This window comes from Cibotium barometz, chromosome 44 (assembly GCF_041138505.1).
Source record: "Cibotium barometz isolate CiBa-2024 chromosome 44, ASM4113850v1, whole genome shotgun sequence".
Taxonomy (NCBI): Eukaryota; Viridiplantae; Streptophyta; class Polypodiopsida; order Cyatheales; family Cibotiaceae; genus Cibotium; species Cibotium barometz.
The window spans coordinates 20362002-20385930 of record NC_141089.1 but is presented as its reverse complement, the minus strand read 5'-3'; the positions used below and the strand labels follow the sequence as shown (position 1 = coordinate 20385930).

The window sequence follows — 23929 nt, the reverse complement described above, 5'->3', positions numbered from 1 at the left end:
GTAGAAGGCCTGTTGCTCTGAACTGTTTTTGCTTTGTGAAGACTGTTGGTCTTCACCCAAGTTCTTCTCTTCGATGATCAGCATAGACACCAAATCTGTAAAGTTGGGAATGTTTTCCCGAGTCTGAATAGACGTCTTAAACGCCTTGTATTGTGGCCCGAGACCACGTAGACAGACTTCCACCTTGTCATCATCATCTACTGACACACCAATAGATGCAAGGGATTCAACAATACCCTTTATCTTCAACGCATAGTCATTCACAGACATACTCTTTTTCTCCACAGTATGAAGTTCATTCTTCAACTGTATCTTACGAGCCTTGGTATTTGTTTCATAAAGCTTTACCAAGGTGTCCCACGCCTCCTTGGGGGACTTGGCATCCTGAATGTGCCCAATCATGGTGTCCTGTATACTAATGGAAAGCCAATACATAACCTTCCTGGCTCCTTGGTTCCAGTCTTTAAACTCTTTCACATCTGCAGCAGTCGGATTTATATCGGATTTATATCCGGTATCTCCGGCGCCTCTTCATGCTCACCTTCTATGTAGTCCCAATAACCTTTTCCCATCAGGAAATTCGTCAACCTGAACCTCCAAGCATGGAAGTTATTCTTATCCAGCTTCTCAGCCACAATCTGAGTTATCCCATCATTTGACATCTTGCCAAACACACAACTTTACCAGAAACTGCACTCTGGTTTTTCCTGCACAACTGCTGTATTTTCTGAACAGCGGTACTGCAGTACTCTCAAATGTCACAACCAGTGACTTCAATGCACATACATACACCCAATGGCAACTGTACACCTCTTTGCAGCACCCACAGTGTCTGCACAGTCAATCTGTCTTCCTGCAGTTCTTAAAACAGAGTTCTGCAGAGAATCGATGACTTACCCGCAGTGCTCAAAATCGCCTGCTTTCTGAAAAACGGAGGTCCAGACGCGCCCGAAACGCGTTTTCGGCCCGAAAATTTCAGTCCGTAGGACAGTTCGTAGGACTGTATAGTTGCCCTGTAGCTTCACTCCCGCGAAGAAAGCTCCTCAATCGGAGATCGTTTGCCGGTGCCTCCCGTAGAGCTCCCGACAAGGGTGTAGTCACCAACACAATAGGGAAGAGTAGTTGAAGCTCTTACCCTCGTACCGCTTCTTGTGGTTCTCTTGCTTGCAGCTCAGCCCTTAGCACGAACCAGGCTCTGATACCATGAAAAGATGCAGGGGGGAAGAGAGCTTGAGCTCTTGCAAGCACACACACACACTCACAAAACCCTAATAGAGAACACACAAGGTGAGAGGCTGAAAATCTTCTTCTTCTCTACTCAACACTCAACACACCATATACAAGAATAAGAGTACACACAATATGAAAGGTACTCAACCAAATACATACACGGGTTCTCTATAGTGTGAACCCGACTAAATGAGCTGGCGCTATAACTATGCCAGTCTCTAGAGTGGCTGTCACACAGCCTGTCATCCCACTGGCCGCATATCACCCAAGATCTCACCAACCATGCCAGTGGTGTAAGTGCGGGGCCTATCCCCCAGGCGGGTCATCAGTGTCCACCGCCTCACTAGAGCTCGATATCTCAACAGGATAGACGTACATGTTAATGAATGGACGGATGTGGATGAATGAGATGGATGGATGTGATGAGATATGGATGGATGTGGATATGGATGTGATGTAATGTGGATGGAATGAATGGGATATGATGTGGATAGATGTGGATGTGATGTAAATAGATGTGAATGGATGAGATGTGATGTGAATGGATGTGATGTGATGTGATATAGATGTGATGTGATGTGAGATGGATGTGATGTGATGTGATGTGAATCGGGATAGATGTGAGTGAATGAGATGTGAATGTGATGTGATGTTATGTGAATCGGGATAGATGTGAATGAATGAGATGTGATGTGATGTGAATCGGGATAGATGTGAATGGATTAGATGTGATGTGGATTGGGGGAGTTGTGAATGGATGAGATGTGATGTGAATGGATGTGATGTGATGTGATGTGGATATGGGTAGATAAGAATGAATGAGATGTGATGAGGATAGATGTGGATAGATGTGATGGGATATAATATAATGTGATTGGATGAGAATGGATGAAGGACGATGGGAATACATATGATTGAATGTGTATTAAGCACTGTGAATTGATGTAGAAGAATGTAGAATAACGAGAAATGATGTGGAACAATATGGAAAGATTCTTTTTTAAAGACAACTGAATCTGTGAAACAGGCAATTTTATATTGGATGTGTAAGTGGTGTGACTATCTTGAAGTTTGCTTGAAGCGCCGGCTAGGGGGCCTGGGAACTCTTTTCCTTGTTGGTACCCGAGGCAAAACATAACCAAATTCCTAAATGGATCCTATCACTACAATGGTTGGGCGGTTGGCGGCGGTTGGCTAACCTAGTGGATTTGATGAGGTTAGGCTGGACTGATGGATCCCTAAAATGAGAATAAATTCTGTTAAATTACGATAGTTGAAGTAAATCTCGGATAACCCTTGTTCTATGGAAAAGAATCAACGACTCTGCCTCTTGATGAGGAAAAAACCATTGGACTCTATGATCCAAGTGCAGGTCTCTTCCTTGATCTGACCATGAGACTTACGGGTTCAGTCAGATCAGTTTGGTTAGTGAAGACCTTGACTACGTTAGAATAAAATATCTCGGAGGAATCGCCTATGTCTGCTGAGCGAGGGAAGTTTTTTTGAGTTCGGTTTTGGAAGAAACGAGAGATTAGTCTCTTGTCTGGATATCCATGTGCAAGGCCCCAAGTGTGAGGCTATGCCGTGCGTGCAAGAAGTGCTACTTCTGCTGCTAGCACCCCAGAATTCCTTGCGCCGCGGAGGGGGCATGGATCTTTCTCTAGACATTTTCTCTCTCTAGGCCAAAATAGGGTAAAATAAGATCTTTCTTCTATTTCACAGAGGGGAATAATTACAAGAACATAAGGGGAGGTTCTTACACCTTTACACCTCAAAAGCTGGAGGGAGGAATCTTACAATGACTCCATGGATTTTGGAGATGCCTAAGAATCCCACCACTTGAGGAGATGCCCAAGACTCCATTGATTCAGGGGATGCCTAGACTCCATGATTCTATGGATTGAGGAGATTCCCAAGACTCGGAAACTTTGGTATGTACTTTTCATGTAAGTGGAATGAATTTTCTTTCATATGACAAGAAACTTTCACCAAAAAGAAATGAATGGTAGAGTAAGGTTCCATAGCCTAACTAGACCAATTTAAGTAGACCCTATGGCCACACAAAACTCCTTGAACCTTGACCCTTATGTCCAAACTTAATGGCTTAAAAAAAGTTCTACAAACAAGCGGTATATGCCTAAGTCCCTAGTGATTCTACAAGGCTACATTGCTTGAGGAGAAACCAATACTCCATGGATTAAGGAGACCACTATGGCCAATTAGTCACAAGCCTTTCTCACTGGTGATCCTCATGGTCACACGGTCATTGGCCTTATTCATTAATGATCCCATGGCTTGAGGAAACCGCTATGGCCAAATAATCATAGGCCTATATCTCTTTGATCCGAAATACTCCATGTCATGAGACCTTAAGACTCTATGACTTGAGGATATCCCTATGGCCAAATGGCCATAGGCTTCACTTCCTAGTGGCCCTAATGCTCCATGGCAAGATGAGACTCCTTTGAGCAAAGAGTGTTAGGCCTAACTCCTAATGTCCCCTATGGCTAAAGGGTCATAGGAATCACTCCTTAGTGACCCAAAGACTCCATGGCTTGAGGAGACTCCTTTGAGCAAACAATGTTAGGCTTAACTCCTGATGCCTCATAGCTTGACCCCTATGGCCAAACGGTCATAGGCCTACCATACTAGTGACCATGAAGACTCCATGGTTGGAGGAGACTCCTAGACTCCATGAAGACTCCTAGACTCCATGTCTTACAGAGACTCCTAGGCCTAAAAAATCATAGAACTATGTACCCAATGACCCCAAATCGTCCATAAACCCCAAGACTCCATGGCGCGAGGACATGGTGACAAGGTCATAAACTCAAGAGACCCTATGGCTACATGGTCATAGGCCTAACTCACTAGTAATCCCAAAGACTCCATGATTGGAGGAGACTATAAGACTCCATGGCTTGAGGAGACCCTTATTGGCTAAACAGTAGTCCTAAGTCCCTAATGATTCCAAAAGCCTCCATGGCTTGAGGAAACCCCAAGACTTCATGGCATGAGGACATGGTGACAAGGTCATAAACTCAGGTGATCTTACGGCTACACAGTCATGGCCTTCATGACCACAAGGATTTATGGTTAAGGAGGAGTTTGTCTTTGTAAATTAGAATACTATATGACTTTTGGGCTTCACTAGATTTTACTCTTAATGTACAATTTTTCAACAAGGTTGTGAAGTGGAGACCAAAGAAGTTGGAGCAATAAGAGATGGTAGAGATGCTTGTCAATTATCAGATTTACACATCAAACCCCATGTAGCCAATATGATGGCTAGTCAGTAAGTGGAATTAGTTTCCAATGCATTGGTGAGACTACTCATAGATTTCAAAGAAATTAAGCTACGTAGCTTGTCCAATGTAAATCTGAAAGATGATAGAGTAGTGGACAACAATATCAAAGAAGTCAAAGCAATAGATGGCAATGGAGCAATGTGCTCAAATGATCTAGTAATGGAATTGGTAGAGAATAATTTGCCTAGCACGTCCATGATAGTGCTTAATGAGGTGATCACAACAGATTATGATACAAATTCCACCCATGTATTGGAGCTACCAAATAATATAGATGGTGGAAATCCAATGCACAATATACTTTCTAGTCAACTAGTGGAGTCAAACAATAATATGGTAGTTGCCTCACCATTAGAGTTGAATGACACTCAATTGTCTAGCATATCCACTACAAATCTCACAAAAGATGGGGCATTAAATGATGCAACTAACCAACCTTTGAAGTCTAATAAAAATGTTCACAACAATAAGCCAATGGATTTTGAAGATGATGCGATGTCTAGATTGTCTAAAGAGTTAAGAGGGAGTTTTGTGGTAAGTTGTTTAGATGACTTAATGGCAAGCATTAAGCATACTCAAGAAGATAAGTGGTCCACTAGTGACGGGCCAATGCTAACAATCATAATTAACTTATGTAGATTACATCTAAAGCGCTATTGGCAAAAATCCACGAAGCATCAAAACCTCAAGTGTGGCCATGAATATCTTGTTCTTCGACCTGGATGCTTGGATTTCTTGAAGACATTATTAGATAGTTTTAATGTAGGAATTTGGTCAGCTGAAAATGATGATAGTGTGGTGGATATCATAAACACTTTAGAGAAGGAGGCAAGTGGAAAACTTCCACTTTTTATGATTTGGGGACAAGGTGCATGCCGAGTGTGTGAAAAAAGGAAACTATGTCACCCAAACAATTCAAGTTCCGAAGCCTTGTTCAAACCATTGGCCATTGCCTCAAAGACATTTGGATGTGATGCAAGAAGAACTATCCTTGTGGATGACAAGGGATGTGTTAACCCTGCATCTAATTGTATATTTCCACCTTCTTTTAGTATTGATGAAGATGATGATGTTCTCATGGGAGGGTTGCTACCATACTTGGTTCAACTTGGTTATGCTCTTGATGTGTGCATTGTGTGATAAGATCTTTTTGTTATGAACAAAGACTAATGTTGGAAGATCATCAGTGGTACAGGTTGGTTGAAGTGGCTGTGGGAGAGTGGGAGGAAGAAAATGAAGTTTAGTCAGGTAAACTCTATAACACAGGAAGCTTCCCCCACATGTACAAGATCTCAGTAAAGCCAAGGGTACTGGTTCTAGCACTTCAAGTGTGTACTCTACTCAAAAGTCAAGACCATCATTCAAAGACAATTTTAGAGCATGAAAAATTAGGTCTATTAAAGAATGCTCCATCCATATAAAAAATGAGTGGAGTATAAGCCATAATGCTTGCACAAAAATTAGGATTCAAAGATCTATTGATTAAGCCTCATGAAGCCAAGAGCTTTTTGAAACAACCATGCAAGCAATATGGTCTCAACTAGTTTGATAAATTTGAGCTTGGGACATATTTGTTTGGTGATTATGAGTTTCTTTGAAACCACAAATGTTCTTCCTTTGTCATGGCAATTACCCATTTGTATTAACAAGATTTATGAACTATAATCTTGTCTCTTTTTTATTTGTATGTTGTCCATTATTTGAGTGGATCTAATCTTCTCAAGTTGTTCTTGCTTTGAGATAATGGAAGACCCTTCTTTTTTGTGATAGAGTGTGTTTGTGTCTTGTTAGATATGGTATGAGTTATAATTTTAAATGTTTCAAAACCTATTATGTCTTGCTTCTTGTTGGTGCATGTATAGTTGTTTGCATGATTAATAAGAGTTCTTTGATGTACTTTTTTTTGTTGATTGGTTATGTGTGTTCTTTTTCATACTTTTTTTCTAATCTATTAAAAAGTACATCAAAGCTGTTTCTAAATGCCACAATTCTTTTGAGATACATTCCTCTTTCAAAACTAGATAACACACAATTCAAGCAACCAAGGCCAACAAACTGCCGTAAGTGCCATACAAAAAGTGAAAATTTATTATATACATATTGAAGAGATTAATGATAAGTGCAAAATTCCTCTTTCATAACCAAATGACACACAGTTCTATAAAAGATGAACTTGTTTTAATATTTAAATAGAGCTTGTCATGAGATCAATAAAAGGTGTTTCTAAACACCACAATTCTTTTGAGATGCATTCCTCTTTCAAAACTAGAAGCTACAACATAGTGGGATACTTTTATGCTTCCATCAAGCATCTTCTTAGGGGGTGTAAAAAATAAATACCAATGCTTGTGGGATGCTAGTTGGGTGCTAAAAGCCAATCACACGAATTTTCGGGTGAAAACATAGGCCTTATGTTTTGGGGGTAAAGTGGTATATGGGTTAAAGCTTGTAAAATGCTTCCTCACTACTTGTTGGGTGATAGGTGCCTAAAATCCATTGAACTACCTCACTATAAGCCTTACAATAAGGCCCACAACTTACGAGGCTTAATGTAGTGCGTCCACTTCTAGCTATGATGCTTTCGCAATCAATACAATTATTTTTCCCAAGTGTATTTTCCTTGCAATTACCCTTGGAATAAGCCTTGTGATACCTCCATCCTAATATAGTGATGGTCCACCAACTGTGAAACAATAATAAACTACATTAATGGAAATGGTAATATCTTGCTTCAAGGAGCCCAAAAATAGCTAATTATGACAAATTTAATGCGAGTAAGACAAAATGTAACATTAAACATCAATACTTTAAATAGTTCAACTAGATACATGAGTGCATTCACTAAATAATTGCGCAAATGTTGTCAATGTGTGTAAGCTTAAAGCACTCTATGTTTGGAATCAAAGCATCTCAATCAAAGCATAAAATCAAAAAAGGTTAAACAATTTTAAAATATGCTTCAATTTGGGAATCTATGGAGACCAAATAGCTTTAATAGAGCAAATTGCCTAATAGCTTAAATAGAGCACATAGCCTAATAAGTTAGATTATTGCAAGAGCATTAAATCAAAGTTAGATAAATACCAATTAAGCACACACTTTTGTAATCTCTAAGAACCTCACAAGTAAGCCAATACTCATTTTTACTTTGTTGTCTCAATAGTTAGCATTTATTGAGACATTGCCAATATTACCACCTATAATTTACATTTATTGATGGGATTTTATAAAAGCTTGGTGGAAATCTAGGAAGGATGAGGCAAATCTAGATTATTAATGGTTTTTATTTGACTTAGATGTCATGATTTAAAGTTAATAGCTTGACTCTTTTTTAATTAGAATCAATAGAGTTTAAGATTACATCTTTGTTAGCGGTGTAATTACGTGAGTGTTAACCCTTCAAGAATCATCATGGAAGCGCCCTTCAATTGTCACTACCTAATTAGATCCTAAATTCATCACTCCTTAAAGTCACAATCAATGTTGTCAATGTCTGTAAGCTTAAAGAACACTATGTTTGTAGTTAAAACATCTCAATCAAGGCATATCATCAAAAAATTATGAATTATATTTCAAGTTGGGAATGTATGGGGACCAAATAGCTTAAATAGAGTGCATTGCCTAATAGCTTAAATAGAGAACATAGCCTAATAGTTGGATTATTAAAAGAACATTAGGTCAAAGATAGATAAATACTAATTAATGATGAACACACTTTTGTAATCTCTAAGAACCTCACAAGTAGGCTAATATTCATGCATACTTTGATGATAATTAATTAGCATTTATTGAGACATTACCAATTTTACCACATAATTTACATTTATTGATGGGCTTTTATAAAAGCTTGGTGTAAAACTAGGAAAGACTTGGAGTAAATCTAGATTATTAATGGTTGTTATTTGACTTAGATGTCATATTTAGAGTTAATATCTTGCATCTTTTAAGTACAATCAATAGAGTTTAAGATTACATAATTGTTAGTGGTGTCATTACACTTGCAAGAATGAGTCCTAGAAGCACCCTTCAATGTCACTACCTAATAAGCTCCCAAATTCATCACTCTTTAAGGTCACTATCCCAATTTTATCTCCTTGAAAATGTGACAAAGTTATTGCGTATCCCTAAATCAATATTCTTTGTGTTTTGCCATGGATTTGGGAGGTGGGGCATGTCTAGTACTTTGTGGGTTCCTTAAATGCTTTGCAATTCTTGCATGTTTCTCTTGTGAGCATAGTTTTGGCTTCTCCCCTTTAAAAGAAAAAAAATCCCAAATTGCTAGTATTCATGTAAAAAGAAGGTGGTTCCATGCATTGAGATTTTAGAAGTTACATCAACAATTTGCAATATGGCAAGATCTTGGTCACTAATCATTCAGGTTTCACACATTTTATTTTTTTATTTGGTGCCAAATTAAATGGCCCTAGTATCAAGCATCTATTTTTCTTTGTTCTAAGATGAAATTTTATTTAATCTCTTCTATTTTTTTACATTTGAGAACCTCTATTTTTCATGCAATTTGGGGGTTAGGCATGATTATAGGAACTTCTTTCATGATTTACACAAAATGTTTGCATCTGTAGCATGATTCTCTTGTGAGTCCCATCCAAGCTAAAAAGTTTTCTTATTTTAAAGGCCCCACCTTAGAAGTTTATTTAATCTCTTCTATTTTTTTACATTTGAGGACCTCTATTTTTCATGCAATTTAGGGGTTAGGCATGATTATAGGAACTTCTTTCATGATTTACACAAAATGTTTGCATCTGTAGCATGATTCTCTTGTGAGTCCCATCTAAGCTAAAAAGTTTTCTTATTTTAAAGGCCCCACCTTATAAGTTTCCACATAAAAAGTTGTGTTTGCGTACATTCAAAATATTGTCTAGAATTTGTGATATACAGTATGCCCAATTTACCCTTGTGAGGTTTGATAGCCCTCATATGAAAATTCATTAAAACTTGAAATGTAGTGTATATATTTTTTCCTACGAAGCTAGCTTGTTCTTATTTTAAAGGCCCCACCTTACAAGTTTCCACCTAAAAAGTGGTGTTTGCATACATTCAAAATATTTTCTAGAATTTCTAATATATGGTACATCCAATTTACACTTATGAGGTTTGATAGCATCATATGATAATCGATTAAAATTTGAGATCTAGTGTATATAAATTTTCCCACTTTTACTTGAGTTTTCTTTCTTACAAAGATGAGTGTTTCTATAAAACCTTGACAGTATATGGTATGTCCAATTTACACTTATGAGGTTTTATAGCCATCATATTGATAATCCATTAAAATTTGAAATGTAGTGTTTATACTTTTCCCCACTTTTACTAACTTTTCTTCTTGCAAAATATGAGAGTTTCTATACAACCTTGACTTATTGCTATTTGTAGGCCTCTTTATTTTTTAATTTGAGTGAGTATAAAAATAAAGATTAAGTTTCGCCTTCCATATCAAAGGGCTTATTTTATTACTTCTATCTTTGCCTTCCACTTTTCGAAGGGGGGATTCCATATTATTTTTAAAAACTAAAATTATGCATTCTCTCTTGAAATTGATTGTAGCATGAGCTCCTTTAAATGCATTATCTACTCATTCAAGTATCCTTTAAGCCTCTAAGTTAATAAAACAAGGAAAAGCCCATGACCTTAGCTACACCTCCATTTTTCTATAAAGAAAAAGATGCTTATTCAATGATCAAGTTTCACTAGAAAATATTTCGATAGGTAGTATTCTGTTTTAATACACCATTTACTGTATATTTCAATGATCAAGTTTCACTAGAAAATATTTAGATTTGTGGTATTGTGTTTTACACCACTTACTCTATATTTTATAATGCCTCTATGGAGACATGAACTAATACTAAGGTGTGGCACTATGGTCAAACTATACTTGAGTATGGGAAGCCCTTGCACCCCTTCCCCTTTTCCTTTTCAAACTAATATTTAGTAAGGCTTGGTACTATTGTCAAACTATAATTGAGTATGGGAAGTCCTTACACTCCTTCCCCTTTTCCTTTTTTCCACTTGCTCTTGTTGGCTATAGATGTTACCTAGGCACAATTTTGTGTGGAATATATATATATATATATATATATATATATATATATATATATATATATATATATATAGAGAGAGAGAGAGAGAGAGAGAGAGGGAGATCCAGATCCTTCTTATAAGACAAAGTGTGGAGGGTTGTCTTAAAACTTGTAAACAAACAAGGGGGCTTTAAAGGCATGTCTACAAATTTTGAGCCCATCTCGCTGGAACATCCTTGTCGATCCTTTTTAGAACCATCATTAGAGAGGCCTTCTTCAAGAAGATCTCATCCTTTGACTGTGGCACTTTCACCTGCACCAAAGTGTTGTGAATGTTGGCTAGCAGAGCTCTTTCACAACCCATTTGTTGAGGTGGAACATCCCATAAATTGAAGTGATGGAGGAGTTCTTCAAACATTTCTTTTCTTGTAGCTTTGTTGAGACCCTTTGTTTGTTCAAACCATGAGTTGGCTATAATCTTGCAAATCCTCTTTCTTTTCTTCTCATCCATGGTCCTGTTCTCATCTCAACAAAATGCTTCTCCTTAGCTTTTTGTTGATGCTTTCTTTGCTTTGCAGTAGCGCCCAATACTCCTTCATTTTCTGAGTGCCTTCGTGCCCAAGAACGACTCTGCCTCCATTTTCTTGCACCTCTGCATGCCTATCAACATCCATATAGATATGAGGTGACACTTAGGGGGTTACTTAAAAAAATTTAAGTATAGCATGTGAGTTCAAATGAAGGGGTGTTCTAATTCAAAATTTTAAGATAAATTTATAGAAATACATTTACAGAAGGGATTTTTTTAATTGATTTTGAAAACAAACCCGTAATTCTATAAAGAAAAAGGGGTCATTTTATTCATGAAATATTCATAGTAGGTAAGGGGTTTTTTTAATACCCCTTGCACGCACGTGATACATAGGGTTTCTTAGTAGTGCACCCCTCGAGAGGTGACAATACTAGTAGAAAAACATTGACCTTGCCTCTACTTGGTTGCACCTCTGTATGCCCTTCAACATTCATACTAGGATGAGAGAGAGAGAGAGAGAGAGAGAGAGAGAGAGAGAGAGAGCCCAAGTAGTAACGCGATGGGTGTTCTCCCAAGCAGTAATGCCATCACGCTCCACTCAGCTAAAAATGCACACAACCTTTTCATCATTAGATTTAAGAATTGGTTGTTATTATTAAATATCTTTTTCTATTCATATTTTTAGGGAAAAAATGAGTTGTCACACCACTTGACAAAGCAATGTCAATAACACTCCTTTTTGGACCACCTAACCATGCTTTTACCTATCATAATTTAAAGTTAATAGCTTAACTCTTTTAATTATAATCAATAGAGTTTAAGATTACATCTTTGTTAGTGGTGTCATGATGTGAGTGGTATCCCTTGCAAGAATCATCATGGAAGCACCCTTCAATTGTCACTACCCAATTAGATCCTTAATTCATCACTCTTTAAAGTCACCAGTCAATGTTGTCACTCTAAATTCATCACTCTTTAAAGTCACAATCAATGTTGTCAATGTGTGTAAGCTTAAAGAACTCTATGTTTGTAGTTAAAACATCTCAATCAAAGCATATCATCAAAAAATTTATGAATTATATTTCAAGTTGGGAATGTATGGGGACCAAATAGCTTAAATAGTGTGCATTGCCTCACAGCTTAAATAGAGAACATAGCCTAATAGTTGGATTATTAAAAGAACATTAGATCAAAGATAGATAAATACTAATTAAGGAACACACTTTTCTAATCTCTAAGAACCTCACAAGTAGGCTAATATTCATGCATACTTTGATGTCAATAATTTGCATTTATTGAGACATTACCAATTTTATCTATTTTTCATGCAATCTAGGGGCTAGGCATGATTATAGGAACTTCTTTCATGATTTACACAAAATGTTTACATCTATAGCATGTTTTCTTGTGACTCCCATCTAAGCTACCAAGTTTTCTTATATACTTTTTCCCACTTTTACTTGAGTTTTCGTTCTTACAAAGATGAGAATTTCTATAAAACCTTGATATATGGTATGTCCAATTTACACTTATCAGGTTTGATAACCATCATATGATAATCCAATAAAATTTTAAATGTAGTGTTTATACTTTTCCCCACTTTTACTTGAGTTTTCTTTCTTGCAAAAGATGAGAGTTTCTATACAACCTTGACTTATTGATATTTGCGGGCCTCTTTATTTTTAAAATTGAGCGAGTATAAAAATAAAGATTAAGTTTCACCTTCCATATCAAAGGGCTTATTTTATTACTTCTATCTTTGCCTTCCACTTTTCTAAGAGATACTTCCATATTCTTTTTAAAATCTAAAATTATACATTCTCTCTTGAAATTAATTGTAGCATGAGCTCCTTAAAATGCATTATTTGCTCATTCAAGTATCCTCTAAGCCTCTAAGCTAATAAAACAAGGCAAAGTCCATGACCTTTAGATAGGTTAGCTACACCTCCATTTTTCTATAAAGAAAAATATGCTTATTCAATAATCAAGTTTCACTAGAAAATATTTAGACAAGTAGTAGATTGTAATTTAATACACCATTTACTCTATATTTCAATGATCAAGTTTCATATAAAATATTTAGATAGGTGGTATTGTGTTTTAATACACCATTTACTCTATATTTTTATAATACCTCTATGGAGACATTAACTAATACTAAGGTTTGGTACTATGGTCAAACTATACCTAAGTATGGGAAGCCCTTGCACCCCTTCCCCCTTTCCTTTTTCCACTTTCTCTTGCGAGTTGTAGATTCGTCCGCCTTGGCACAATTTTGTGTGTAAGGGCTTCCCATACTCAAGTATAGTTTGAGTATGGGAAGAGAGAGAGATCCTTCTTACAAGATGAAGCGTGGAGGGTTGTCTTAAAACTTACAAACAAACAAGGGGGATTTAAAGGCATATATACAAATTTTGAGCCCATCTCAAGGCTCACACATCCTTGTCGATCCTTTTTAGATTTCTAAGATAGTGCTGATCTAGTGGGTGAGTGCTGATCTAAGATAGTGCTGATCTAGTGGGTGAGTGCTGATCTAAGATAGTGCTGATCTAGTGGGTGAGTGACACTTGTGTGTCTAAATGATGTTAATTTTGAACTTTATGGACAAGAGCTTGGATTTGCAAGCTTGCACCTATTGGACAAGTACATGTATGATGGCCTTTAGCTTAGGGAGGCTTCAGAAGCAATTCCTCTTGTGGAGCCACCATCTCAAGATTGGGTGGCTTGTGGTTGGGTGCCACTTTCTCAAGTGGGTGAGGAAGTAACTTTGCTACCATGTTTTTGTGGTGAAAGAGAGCCTCTCTTTGAAGACTTGGCCCTTGGAGGAAATGCTCTTAGGTGAGCAAATTTTTTTAAATTATAAAGATGAAGGAAAGATACATTAGTATAGTAGCACGTCACATATTGCACTAGTACGTGTGTGATGGTGGTAAAACGTGTGACCACACGTGCAAATAAGCATGCAAAAAAATGTGCTGAAAAAGCAATCTTATTAGTTAGAAATAGGATGGTATGTCAATTTATCAAAGCAATGATTTTCGTGTGTTAGGTGACCTTGAGACACAATATGAATGTTTGTTGGCATGCATTTGTCTCACACCTAATAACGTGATTAGGAACCAATTTAAGTGATTTTAGCACGCTAAGCAAGAAATGCTTAGAGTGTAACCTCATTTGCTCAAAAAATAGGAATACTAGAACGCCGTCTTTTATTACATGGACTTTCAATGCTGTTTGTAATTATCGACTCTCGTTTAGGCGATAAGTTGTCTTAATTAATGCATAATTCTATCAGTCTTTAGCTCTGATGTAGGCCTAATTAATTAATTAGAAGTTCTCTTTGTGGAACTCAAACTTGGTTCTAGAAGTTTGAGTGAATTTGAAGGAGAGGGAAGCCAATTCTCTGGTAAGAACAGCGGGTCCGCAGTAGAATACACCTGCATGAGTGATGGATTAGCGTTTAATTAGGAGCCTGATTAAGCCTGAGCGTGCAAAGAGATTGCGTTGATAATAAGTTATTGTTGGGTTGATAATGATCAATTATCATGACTTGAATTATAATTAATTGGTGATTACCAATGGTTGCAGCAGGGTGCCTGGCTGCAAGCCGAGCGAAGACCTTACGCCAGTTGGGTCTGGCGAAATGCGTGCGGACCTGCATTAAGATTATGGATTAAGAGAGAGAGAGAGAGAGAGAGATTAAGAAGAAGAAGAACGGGATTAAGGAGGACGATTAAGCAAGATTACTGTATTATTAATTTGTACCCTTGTTCCAGAGACAATGTCTACGCCGTTTCTCGCATGGTGGAGCGCTTGCACCATAGTTATCAGAGCCGATCGCGCATCGCCCTCCTCATACACACTCGTCAAGTGATTGTGCATCTCAATCGTTGCCTGCATGCCATTATTTATCACGAGATTACCCATAATTCTTCTAATCAAGAAATTAATCATCCTTTTTTATACATACAAACCCATACTTATCCCAATCAAGAAATTAATCATCCTTTTTTATACATACATACCCATAATTATTCCAATCAAGAAATTAATCATCATTTTTATATATATATATATACATACTTATTTTACAAGACATAGAATCACCTACTCAGTATAAATCATTAGATTTACCCTTAATTATTTCAACCAAGAGATTAATTCAACCATCCTTTTATATCTTGCAACAGTAAGAATTATTTAATCCTCAGTACCAATAATTAACATTCACAAGTTCAATCAAATTTGCTCAATTAATATTCACAAGTTTAATCAAATTTGCTCAATTAATATTCACAAGTTTAATCAAATTAGCAGAGCTGGGCTAGCAATTACATAATTGAGTTTGGATAATTATTTACTCAGCATAAATAACTATAACCATCCTTTATATAATACGTATTTACAAGAAAAAGAATTATTTATTCAGTATGAATAATTAATACTCAGTACCAATAATTCATATTCACAAGTTTGGGCTAACATATACATAATTGAGTTTGGATAATTCGTATTTAAGATTAACTATTAGTAATTATTTTACAACATTAAGAGATTTTAAAGTGCATAAGCTGGCTAAAATATATTTATAATTAACTAGTAGTAACTATTATACATATATATTTATAAAAAATGGATGATTAATTAATACTAAGGAGATTTTAAATTACATAGTACATAATCGAGGTGGGATAATTAATATGTATGAGTAAATATTAGTAATTATTGAGTTTTTTTAAAAGCTGATTGGTATTAATTATAGATCTTTAATTTTTTTAATATTAGTAATTATTAGTAATTATTGAGTTTTTTTAAAAGCTGATTGGTATTAATTATAGATCTTTAATTTTTTTAATGGTATTTATCACCTTTTTGTCGATTTCAGCCACTTCGTTCATCACTTCCTTGAACCACTCAAAAGAGCTCTGCTCTCTCGTCACCCAGTAGAAATATACATTCCGAGATTTTTTTAATTTATCTTCACCCTGCACAAATACTGATTAGATTATTATACCAATTAGCTTTTTTTCCTTTTTGCCTATAAATACATGAAAATTCTTTTTCCTACTTAATGTTAATTTTTCTATTTAAATGAAAAAAATCCACTCATAGCTTTTCCCAATTACATAACTAAACATACATTTTTTCCTTAATCACTAACAGATTTTCTATTATAGGAAAAAATAACCACAATAACTATTACTAATAGATTTTCTATAGGACAAAATAACCACAATAACTACTACTAATAGATTTTCTATAGAACACAATAACTGTTAGTGATTTTCCTAATCACAGATTTTCTATAGGTAGGACAAAATAACAAATAACCACACAATAACTATTACTAGTTATATATTTAACTTATTCACTAATTATCATCTTTTCTAATTTATTTGAAAAGGAAACATCATTCACATTTTTTTTAAGAAGAAGAAAACATTGATCACTAAGTATCGTCATCTTTTTTAATTTATTTGAAAAGGAAACATCATTTTTTTTAAAAGGAGATAACATTGATCACCTGTGATTTCAAGTCATTCACAAGGTCTTTGAGGATGCTAATGAATGGAGTGGCTCCAATACCAAGCCCCACTAAAAGCATTACATCATATTTCTTGTAATCCTGAGCAGGTGCCCCATAAGGCCCATCTACTAGAAGCCTTGGAAACCTGATAATTTCTTAGAGACAAAATTCTAGGTTACTATAAATTTTGACAAGCAAAACAATCTAATAACCATTGTTATATTTCAAAAAAACACATTAATTAATTGAAGTTTTCATGAGCTTATATTCTACTTTGAATTCCTTTTGAACTATATTACCTCTTCACGTGAGCCTCCTCTTCATCGTTCTTATGCATTGGCACCTACAACCACAATTGAAGGTTAGATAATTTCTCCAATTTAATGTACATGTTATTAGATGTGGTATTGGCTAATTTCTCCAATTTAATGAATTTAATGCGATAGTGATAGTCGAAGGTTAGATTTCTCCAATTGAATGTTCTATATTAGATTTCTCCCAATTGAATGTGCTATATTGATCCTATAACAAGTTATACTTTTCTAATCTGTTTTGGTTATAATAAAATAAGGTTGACCTTTACCACTCTCCTCCAACAACTTTGAAGGCCATGATGTTGAAAGGTCCCTCGTCAAATAGTGAAAAACTCTCATTTGATGGAATTGATGGTAGTCCTTTAGAATTTACTAAGATTTTATAGATTTTCATAACCGATTTCAAAGTCCTTTAAGTGCAAACGTCAAGGGAATTTTTTTAAAGGTGTAAAGATGAGTTATTAAAAAGGGCTTCATTGATACAACTTTGAAAATGGAATGGCACCCTTAGCCCTATAGGTAGGTTGTAGGCCTAACCATTAGCCCTCTACTTACCACTTGAGAGAAAACTCTCATCAACTCACTTGTCCAATCACCACATGCCCGAACATGCACACTTAAATGATTGTCTCCAGGTGCTGATGTGAGAGAAAAAGGGTGCCTACATCATTGCACAACACTAATGTAAAGCCAATCAGGTTTAACTATTGTCTTAGTTTTTTTTCATTAGCTAATCAATCATGCATTTCCTAAATGATTATCGCTAACACAACACTAACTTTAGCTACTCTAGTGTTGCTTCGCTCACAAACAACTGCTATGCATTTGCTAATATACTTATAATATTGCAGCATCAACCTTAGAGGAGACTAAGCTTCTCTCTCTTTCTCTCTCTCTCTCTCTCTCTCTCTCTCTCTCTCTCTCTCTCTCTCACACACACACACACACACACACACACCAACACACACACACACACACACACACACACACACACACACACACGAAATCCATAAATCATTAAATCAACCATGCATTTGCTAAGATTATAATATATTGCTTACCACTCAAAGGAGGAGACATTTGGGCACCTTAAGAAAATGTACATCCCACTTCTATAACTGAACCCGAGGGGCTTAGTCATGTAAAGCCCTAGCACATCGCCATGGTAGGTTTCAGCCTGGTCATTCAATGCCAGAAACAATATGTCTAAGTAGACTTGGTTTAGTTAGATGAAGATTTAAAGCATATGCTCACATGCTCCTAAGATTGAGATACTCTGAGATTAAGATTAGGAATTATACTCCTTAACAAGTTCTACATGGTAGTATGGATAAAACACTAAGACAATATGCCCCTCCATTGGAGTAAACACATGATGTGTTTAGTGTAGAGAAACATAAGGCAACATCTAAGATAATATTAATGTAACATAATAATGAAAGGGATAAAATATCGTTTAAGGCACCCACCTTTATTACATCCACTCTATGTAGTTGAGTAGATCTAAATGCTCTCAAAGTCCTTTCCCCAATATACATGAGGAGGGGGATGCTGATGTAGGTCAAAGTCTAAAATGATAATTTATGCAACAATCAAAGATGTTGGGTTAGGAACTTAGCAACATGAATACCTTGAAGAATGATTAGATTTAGAAGAGATTAGTGGTGTTAAAGTGAAAGTATTGAAAGTTCTTACAGTCTTCTCTCTCCAATGGTGGGCGAAGAAGAGGTTAAGGCAGTGGTAGATCAGGAGGGCATACACTAAGATGAAGAGGTGGTGGGAGTACCAAAAGGCATTGAAGCCTGTTAGTCTATGTAGTGGCCATGGCAACTTTACACCATCCCGCCGGAATACTCGCATGGCGAGAAGAAAAGCTATGGACATTAACACTACCATTAGCACACCTGCTAGCACCTCAGGAGTCATCATTAGCTCCCTGTAAGAAGGCTTGTGTTGGAAATATGTGCCCAAGCTTGCCTTGAATTGTTCCTCATCAGCCCTTGCAATCCTTGTAAAATCACATGATAGGTGTATCCCCCCATGCAACATCACCCCAAATAATATAGCCCCTGCAATTAGCTGCACAATCAAGACAATTAGCAACAAAATGAAGGACAACTACTAGCAAGATATTATTAGAGTTAAATATAAACCACTTAGCAATATAGCATTAGGCTTTACTTTTAACTATGCTACTTGTCATTAGAGCTTACTCTAAAATCTTTTAAATGGAGACAAAACAAAGCTAAAGGAAATCAAAGAAAATCTAGTTCTTGAGTAGGGTTGTGTGTGTGTGCATGCATGCGCATGGGCATGTGGGCGTGCGTGGAGTTAGCAATATACCATTAGGGTTTACTTTTAATCCATGTGCTTGTCATTAGAGCATTAGAGCTTACTCTTTTAATGGAGACAAACCAAAGTTGAAGGAAATCAGAGAAAATCTAGTTCTTGTGAGTAGGGTTGGGTGTGTGTGTGCGCGCGCGCGCGCGCGCGTGCATAGCGGAAGCACATAGGTGCACAGCTTACTCTTTTAATGGAGACAAACCAAAGTTGAAGGAAATCAGAGAAAATCTAGTTCTTGTGAGTAGGGTTGTGTGTGTGTGTGTGTGGGCGCGCGAGTGCATAGCGGAAGCACATACCTATGTGCATGTGCATGTGCATGCACGCACACACATGTGGGTGTAGCCAAAAAATATTAATAATAATTAAGGTGAAGGCAAGCTAGTGGAAAATTGAGTGACATAAATAATGATGAATTATATACAAACAACGAGGGATGAAGGATTAAAGCTTGCCTTGTGGAAGTTCAAGCTGTCATCAAAGGGGATTAGGGATCCCAAGAAGGTGGAGCGGAGCCAAGTGATGGTGTTTCTACAGACAGGGAGGAGGATTAGCGCCATGTTAAGCTTAAGAGTCTCTGCGGCGCCCTTGGCTGTGCAGAGGCAGTATCCCATAACTTGGGCTGCTGATCGGCTCTTGTACTGCATGAACTTCCATGTGAAAAGAGCACCCATCAAGGCTACCCACACGCCCACCACCCACAGCCTTTGCCAATTGTTCATCACAACCCACCTTGCTCTCCTCCATAGCTCCTTCACTCCCCACCTCCTCTTGCTTGCGCTTGCCACCATCATTAGCATCTGGCTATGGCTCTGTGCAGCTGCCGCCGCCGCCTCCTTCCCAAACCCCCCTCTGAACAGCGCCTCTAGCTGCCCTAGCTGCACCCCACAACCATCCAACCTTGTTTTAATCACCACTCATTTCAAACTAATCATCATCATCATCATAATTCTGCGTTCATTTAACTTCATTATCATTCTTACCGTTGTAATTAAGACAGTTATATTTATATGATGACGACCGTTATTAAAAGTAGCATAATTTTTAATCTGAAATGAATGATTATCATCATAATAATAGTCGTAACAGCAATGATTATGATAATCCTAATCATGATCATCGTAGTATTAATATTAGTAAGATTCTACTAATTTTGAAAGCCGCCTAATTCATCCTTGCTTACACAGTTCCACTAGTTTTTGTTTTTGCAGTTTATTTTCATAAAACAACCAATTATTTTCGGGTTAATCGTCATTAATTAACTATCGAATATTAGCCATCTTTGGGCAATTAGTTATCATTAATTCACTACTTAATCACTGCTTTATTCGCAGAAATCAAGCAATTTTGATTATTAGGAACTCACTACGTCATTCACAAAAATTCAACCAGCCTTGAAAAATCATGAGTAATTCTTGTATCAAAAATCCAAATGCAAAACAGAAGAAGAGTGAAGTCTGAAAAATGAAATTTTAATCCAGCCAAATTAATCTAGGTAGGTTATCACACATTAACTTAATCATATTATTGATCTAATTAGTTATACCTCAATGTAGCCTTGATTTCCATGATCAAGCTCCTCCATTATCAAAGCAGCATATTCCTCAGCTTGCTCTCTCAAAATGGACAGCTTATTAGCTGAAGCACTCAATAGAATTATCTGACTTGATGGCAGAAGAAAATAATTGATAATTAGCTGTAATCTCGTGATTTTTGCAATAAATAACCCAGAAAAACACTAACCTCTTTAACTTCATCCTCAGCTATGCGACCATCTGCATCCTTGTCACATCTACCGGATCACAAAATATACCGATGGCAATTAGATTAATTAAACTGTTTAATTTGGTACCACATGGTGATTAGATTATCTAGACAGTCAATCTGGTGGTTGAGTTGTTCTTATGATAATAGTGATGAGATAGGGTACACCTCAAATACTCAGATTTTTAAATGCAAATGGTGATTAGATCATTTAGACAATCTAGGTGGTTAGATTAATATGGCAATGATAATTAAGTTAATTCTACTAGAATTTTACTTATACTTTGGTTAATATATCCAATTGCAGATGAGATAAGTTTAATTAAGCTTATTGCATTCATTTTCAGGAGAGCAATTAATCTCACAAGTCAAAGAAAATTTGGGTTCTGGAGCGGAAGCTTTTGTCTGTGATTTGCAACCAGTATTCATGAAGGGCTTCTTTGGAGATATTGCAAGGGTGCTTCTCTAGGCCTCTTCTGCGACGTGCTAAGGCATCTAGAAGCTCAAGAGCAAACTCCTGGGACTCCATCATCCCTGCAACAAGATTGATTGACAAATGATTGTTAAACATTTAATTAATTGATGGAATTCAATTAATACTATTGCAATATTGAGCATGACATTTAAGCCTTCTGGATGTCAATGTAATTATTACATTTCATTTAGTACTTGCAATTGTTTCACAATCAAGCTGGCTAATATAACTTGTCAACTAAGGCATGCTTCAATTTCTCAACAAAGGACTATTTGGATGGATTAGGATATTATGACTTCAACATCAATTATATTATCTGAGATAATGGAGAAGAAGAAAAAATAAATGTGTGTGTGTTTATATATATATATATATATGTAAGAGCACTAATGAATTGGAAATCAAAGCAATAGAAGTTTATCAAACCTGTGCAAGAAGTGTAACATTTTTTGAAGTGCAAAACTAGGTTAAGAGGAACTAATATAAATCAAACCCATGATATAATAATTAGTCATACAAAAGAAAGCAACAAATTAAACAAAAAGCAAGGAATATTAGGCAAGATATAATAATTCGAGTCATACAAAAGCATGAAAGAAAGCAACAAATTAAACAAAAGCAAGGAATATAAATGCAACTTGAGGCAAAATGAGTAAAGGCAAGGATTTTTGAGACCTATGCAGGAGGCAAAATTGCTCCGAGAGAGGAGCCCATTTGGAGTCGCAAGCTTGTGGAAGCGTTCCTCAACCTCCCTCCAGAGCCCTTGGGTGTCCTTCTCATGAGTAGCTTTGTTGATAAACCGGAGGCAATCCATAGCATGCTCAGTTCTAGACACAGATTTGGCAAGAGTTGCAGGCCCTAATTGTCCATCATTAACATTAACCTCCCCACTGTTAATACTAATAATAGCATTATCATGATTGGAAGCAGCATTGAAAGGATAATTGAAGGGCACCACCCTCGAGGCTGAATTGCTGTTGGATAACCTCAACTTGTCTTGAAATAATTGCTCCAAATTAGAGTAATTATTATGGTGCCTAATGACCCTATTAGTTGCAGAGGTGAGGCTCTTGGATCTCTTCCAGTTTGAGGTAGTATTACAGTAATTTGATGATGTGCTTGCAATGGAGAATGCATGATGATCATGGCTGTTAATTAGGGGATGATGATGATTATTAAGTGCATGATCATGATAATTAACCTCTCTGTGCTCTGGTTGGACGATGGCATTTGTGCCTTGGGATGACAGGCTATATGAATGCCTTATGCTTGCCAGGGTGACGGAGTCCTTATGCACGTTGAGAGTCACCTCCAAAACCACTCTCTCTGAAGTGCCTTCTCGCTCTACCTCCCCCAACCTAGCGGTGTCATTAACCATGGCATTGCTGTCTTGCGAGGTAATGCCATGGCTAATCTGGCCATCCATGGCGTTATTGGGCTGTTAATGAGGATTAGAAGGTGCTAATGATGGCGCTAATCCTTGTTAGAGACCTATTGCACAGGGCTAGTTGGGAGTTCTCATGAATACTCTACCCTGGATAACACTCCAAAGGGGTGTCCAAAGGAGGGGTAGTTCTATGAGAGGCAAGGCCCCTTGGTGATTCCACAAGGCCTTACTGCAATGTGGGAGGAGTAGGAGGCCTTATGTTGAAGGAGAGGCCAAGCCTTTGGTGGGCTCTGCATGATGTGGATGGAGCAAAGAGAGAGAGAGAGATTTGGTTTTTGATTCCCCCACACCATGGCATTGTAGCCTCCTTCATAATAATTGTGTAGGTAACAGCTCCTCATGATGTTAATAATTGTGAAATCCCTCACTCTCATGTTTTCAAGTATTATTCTATGATAGTGTATATAACTATACCAATAGTGTCTTTGAGCTACTGATGTAATAAAGTAATTTAACAGAGTCTGTTAAACTCTTGGGTTTTCTTCCCACCTAACAAAGTAATTTAAAAAGAGTCTGTTAGACTGTTGGGTTTTCATAACATACCAAAGCAATTATCAATGTGTCTATATTATAGGAACTTCAAGCTATTGGAGGCCATTAATGGATATGCTAACACTATTCCATAAGATAAAAATTGAGATAAATCATGTCATTAGGGGCCATTAGGATTAATTAATAACATTGAGATAAATCATGTCATTAGGAGGAGCCGTTTATTAATAAGTTAACAAGTAAATGTGTTAGCATAATCATGACACTTTAAAAATCATGTTTGATTACTTGATATGACACTTGAAGGGCATATTCAAATGGAGTTTAAACTTGGCGAGTAATTACAAGGCCCAAAAGTCCCTACTGACTTTAAGGTGAGAACACTTGACTCTACTATTCTAATAGCAAAAATGAAAGACAATGACATGAGGCCTAGATCCCCTTTACTTTCCAGAGACA

General features: G+C 36.8%; 1 protein-coding gene across 12 annotated transcripts; it reads right to left on the bottom strand.

Annotated features, from left to right (window-relative positions):
• Positions 1-10717: 10717 nt before the first annotated feature.
• LOC147613050 (respiratory burst oxidase homolog protein D-like) lies at positions 10718-23344 on the bottom strand. Of its 12 annotated transcripts, none has more exons than XM_086782348.1 (15): positions 22207-23344; positions 21422-21590; positions 21036-21084; positions 20839-20952; positions 19748-20170; positions 18648-19031; positions 18422-18520; positions 18014-18129; positions 17508-17613; positions 16938-16981; positions 16636-16783; positions 15980-16096; positions 14877-15005; positions 14688-14766; positions 10718-11239 (listed from the first exon to the last, which is right to left on the bottom strand). In XM_086782348.1, the coding sequence occupies exons 1-15, from the start codon at positions 22955-22957 to the stop codon at positions 11175-11177; spliced, it is 2793 nt and encodes a 930-aa protein (XP_086638474.1). In that variant the 5' UTR covers positions 22958-23344; the 3' UTR covers positions 10718-11174. The 12 variants fall into 12 exon arrangements, 4 of the variants coding, with proteins under 4 accessions (XP_086638474.1, XP_086638473.1, XP_086638475.1 ...); XR_015263345.1 differs by lacking the exon at positions 10718-11239 and adding an exon at positions 14083-14548 and having other exon boundaries at positions 16636-16793; XR_015263344.1 differs by lacking the exon at positions 10718-11239 and adding an exon at positions 14083-14548 and having other exon boundaries at positions 15980-16107.
• Positions 23345-23929: the final 585 nt, after the last annotated feature.

What these genes read in the sequence shown, in the direction of transcription:
- LOC147613050 (XM_086782347.1), bottom strand. Translation starts at nt 22,957, where the DNA reads ATGGATGGCCAGATTAGCCATGGCATTACCTCGCAAGACAGCAATGCC. An exon ending in AATGTCTCCTCCTTTGAGTG is followed by an intron (nt 17,614 to 18,013) that starts GTAAGCAATATA and finishes GCAATGATGTAG; the next exon opens with GCACCCTTTTTCTCTCACAT. An exon ending in GAGGAGGCTCACGTGAAGAG is followed by an intron (nt 16,784 to 16,937) that starts GTAATATAGTTC and finishes AGAAATTATCAG; the next exon opens with GTTTCCAAGGCTTCTAGTAG.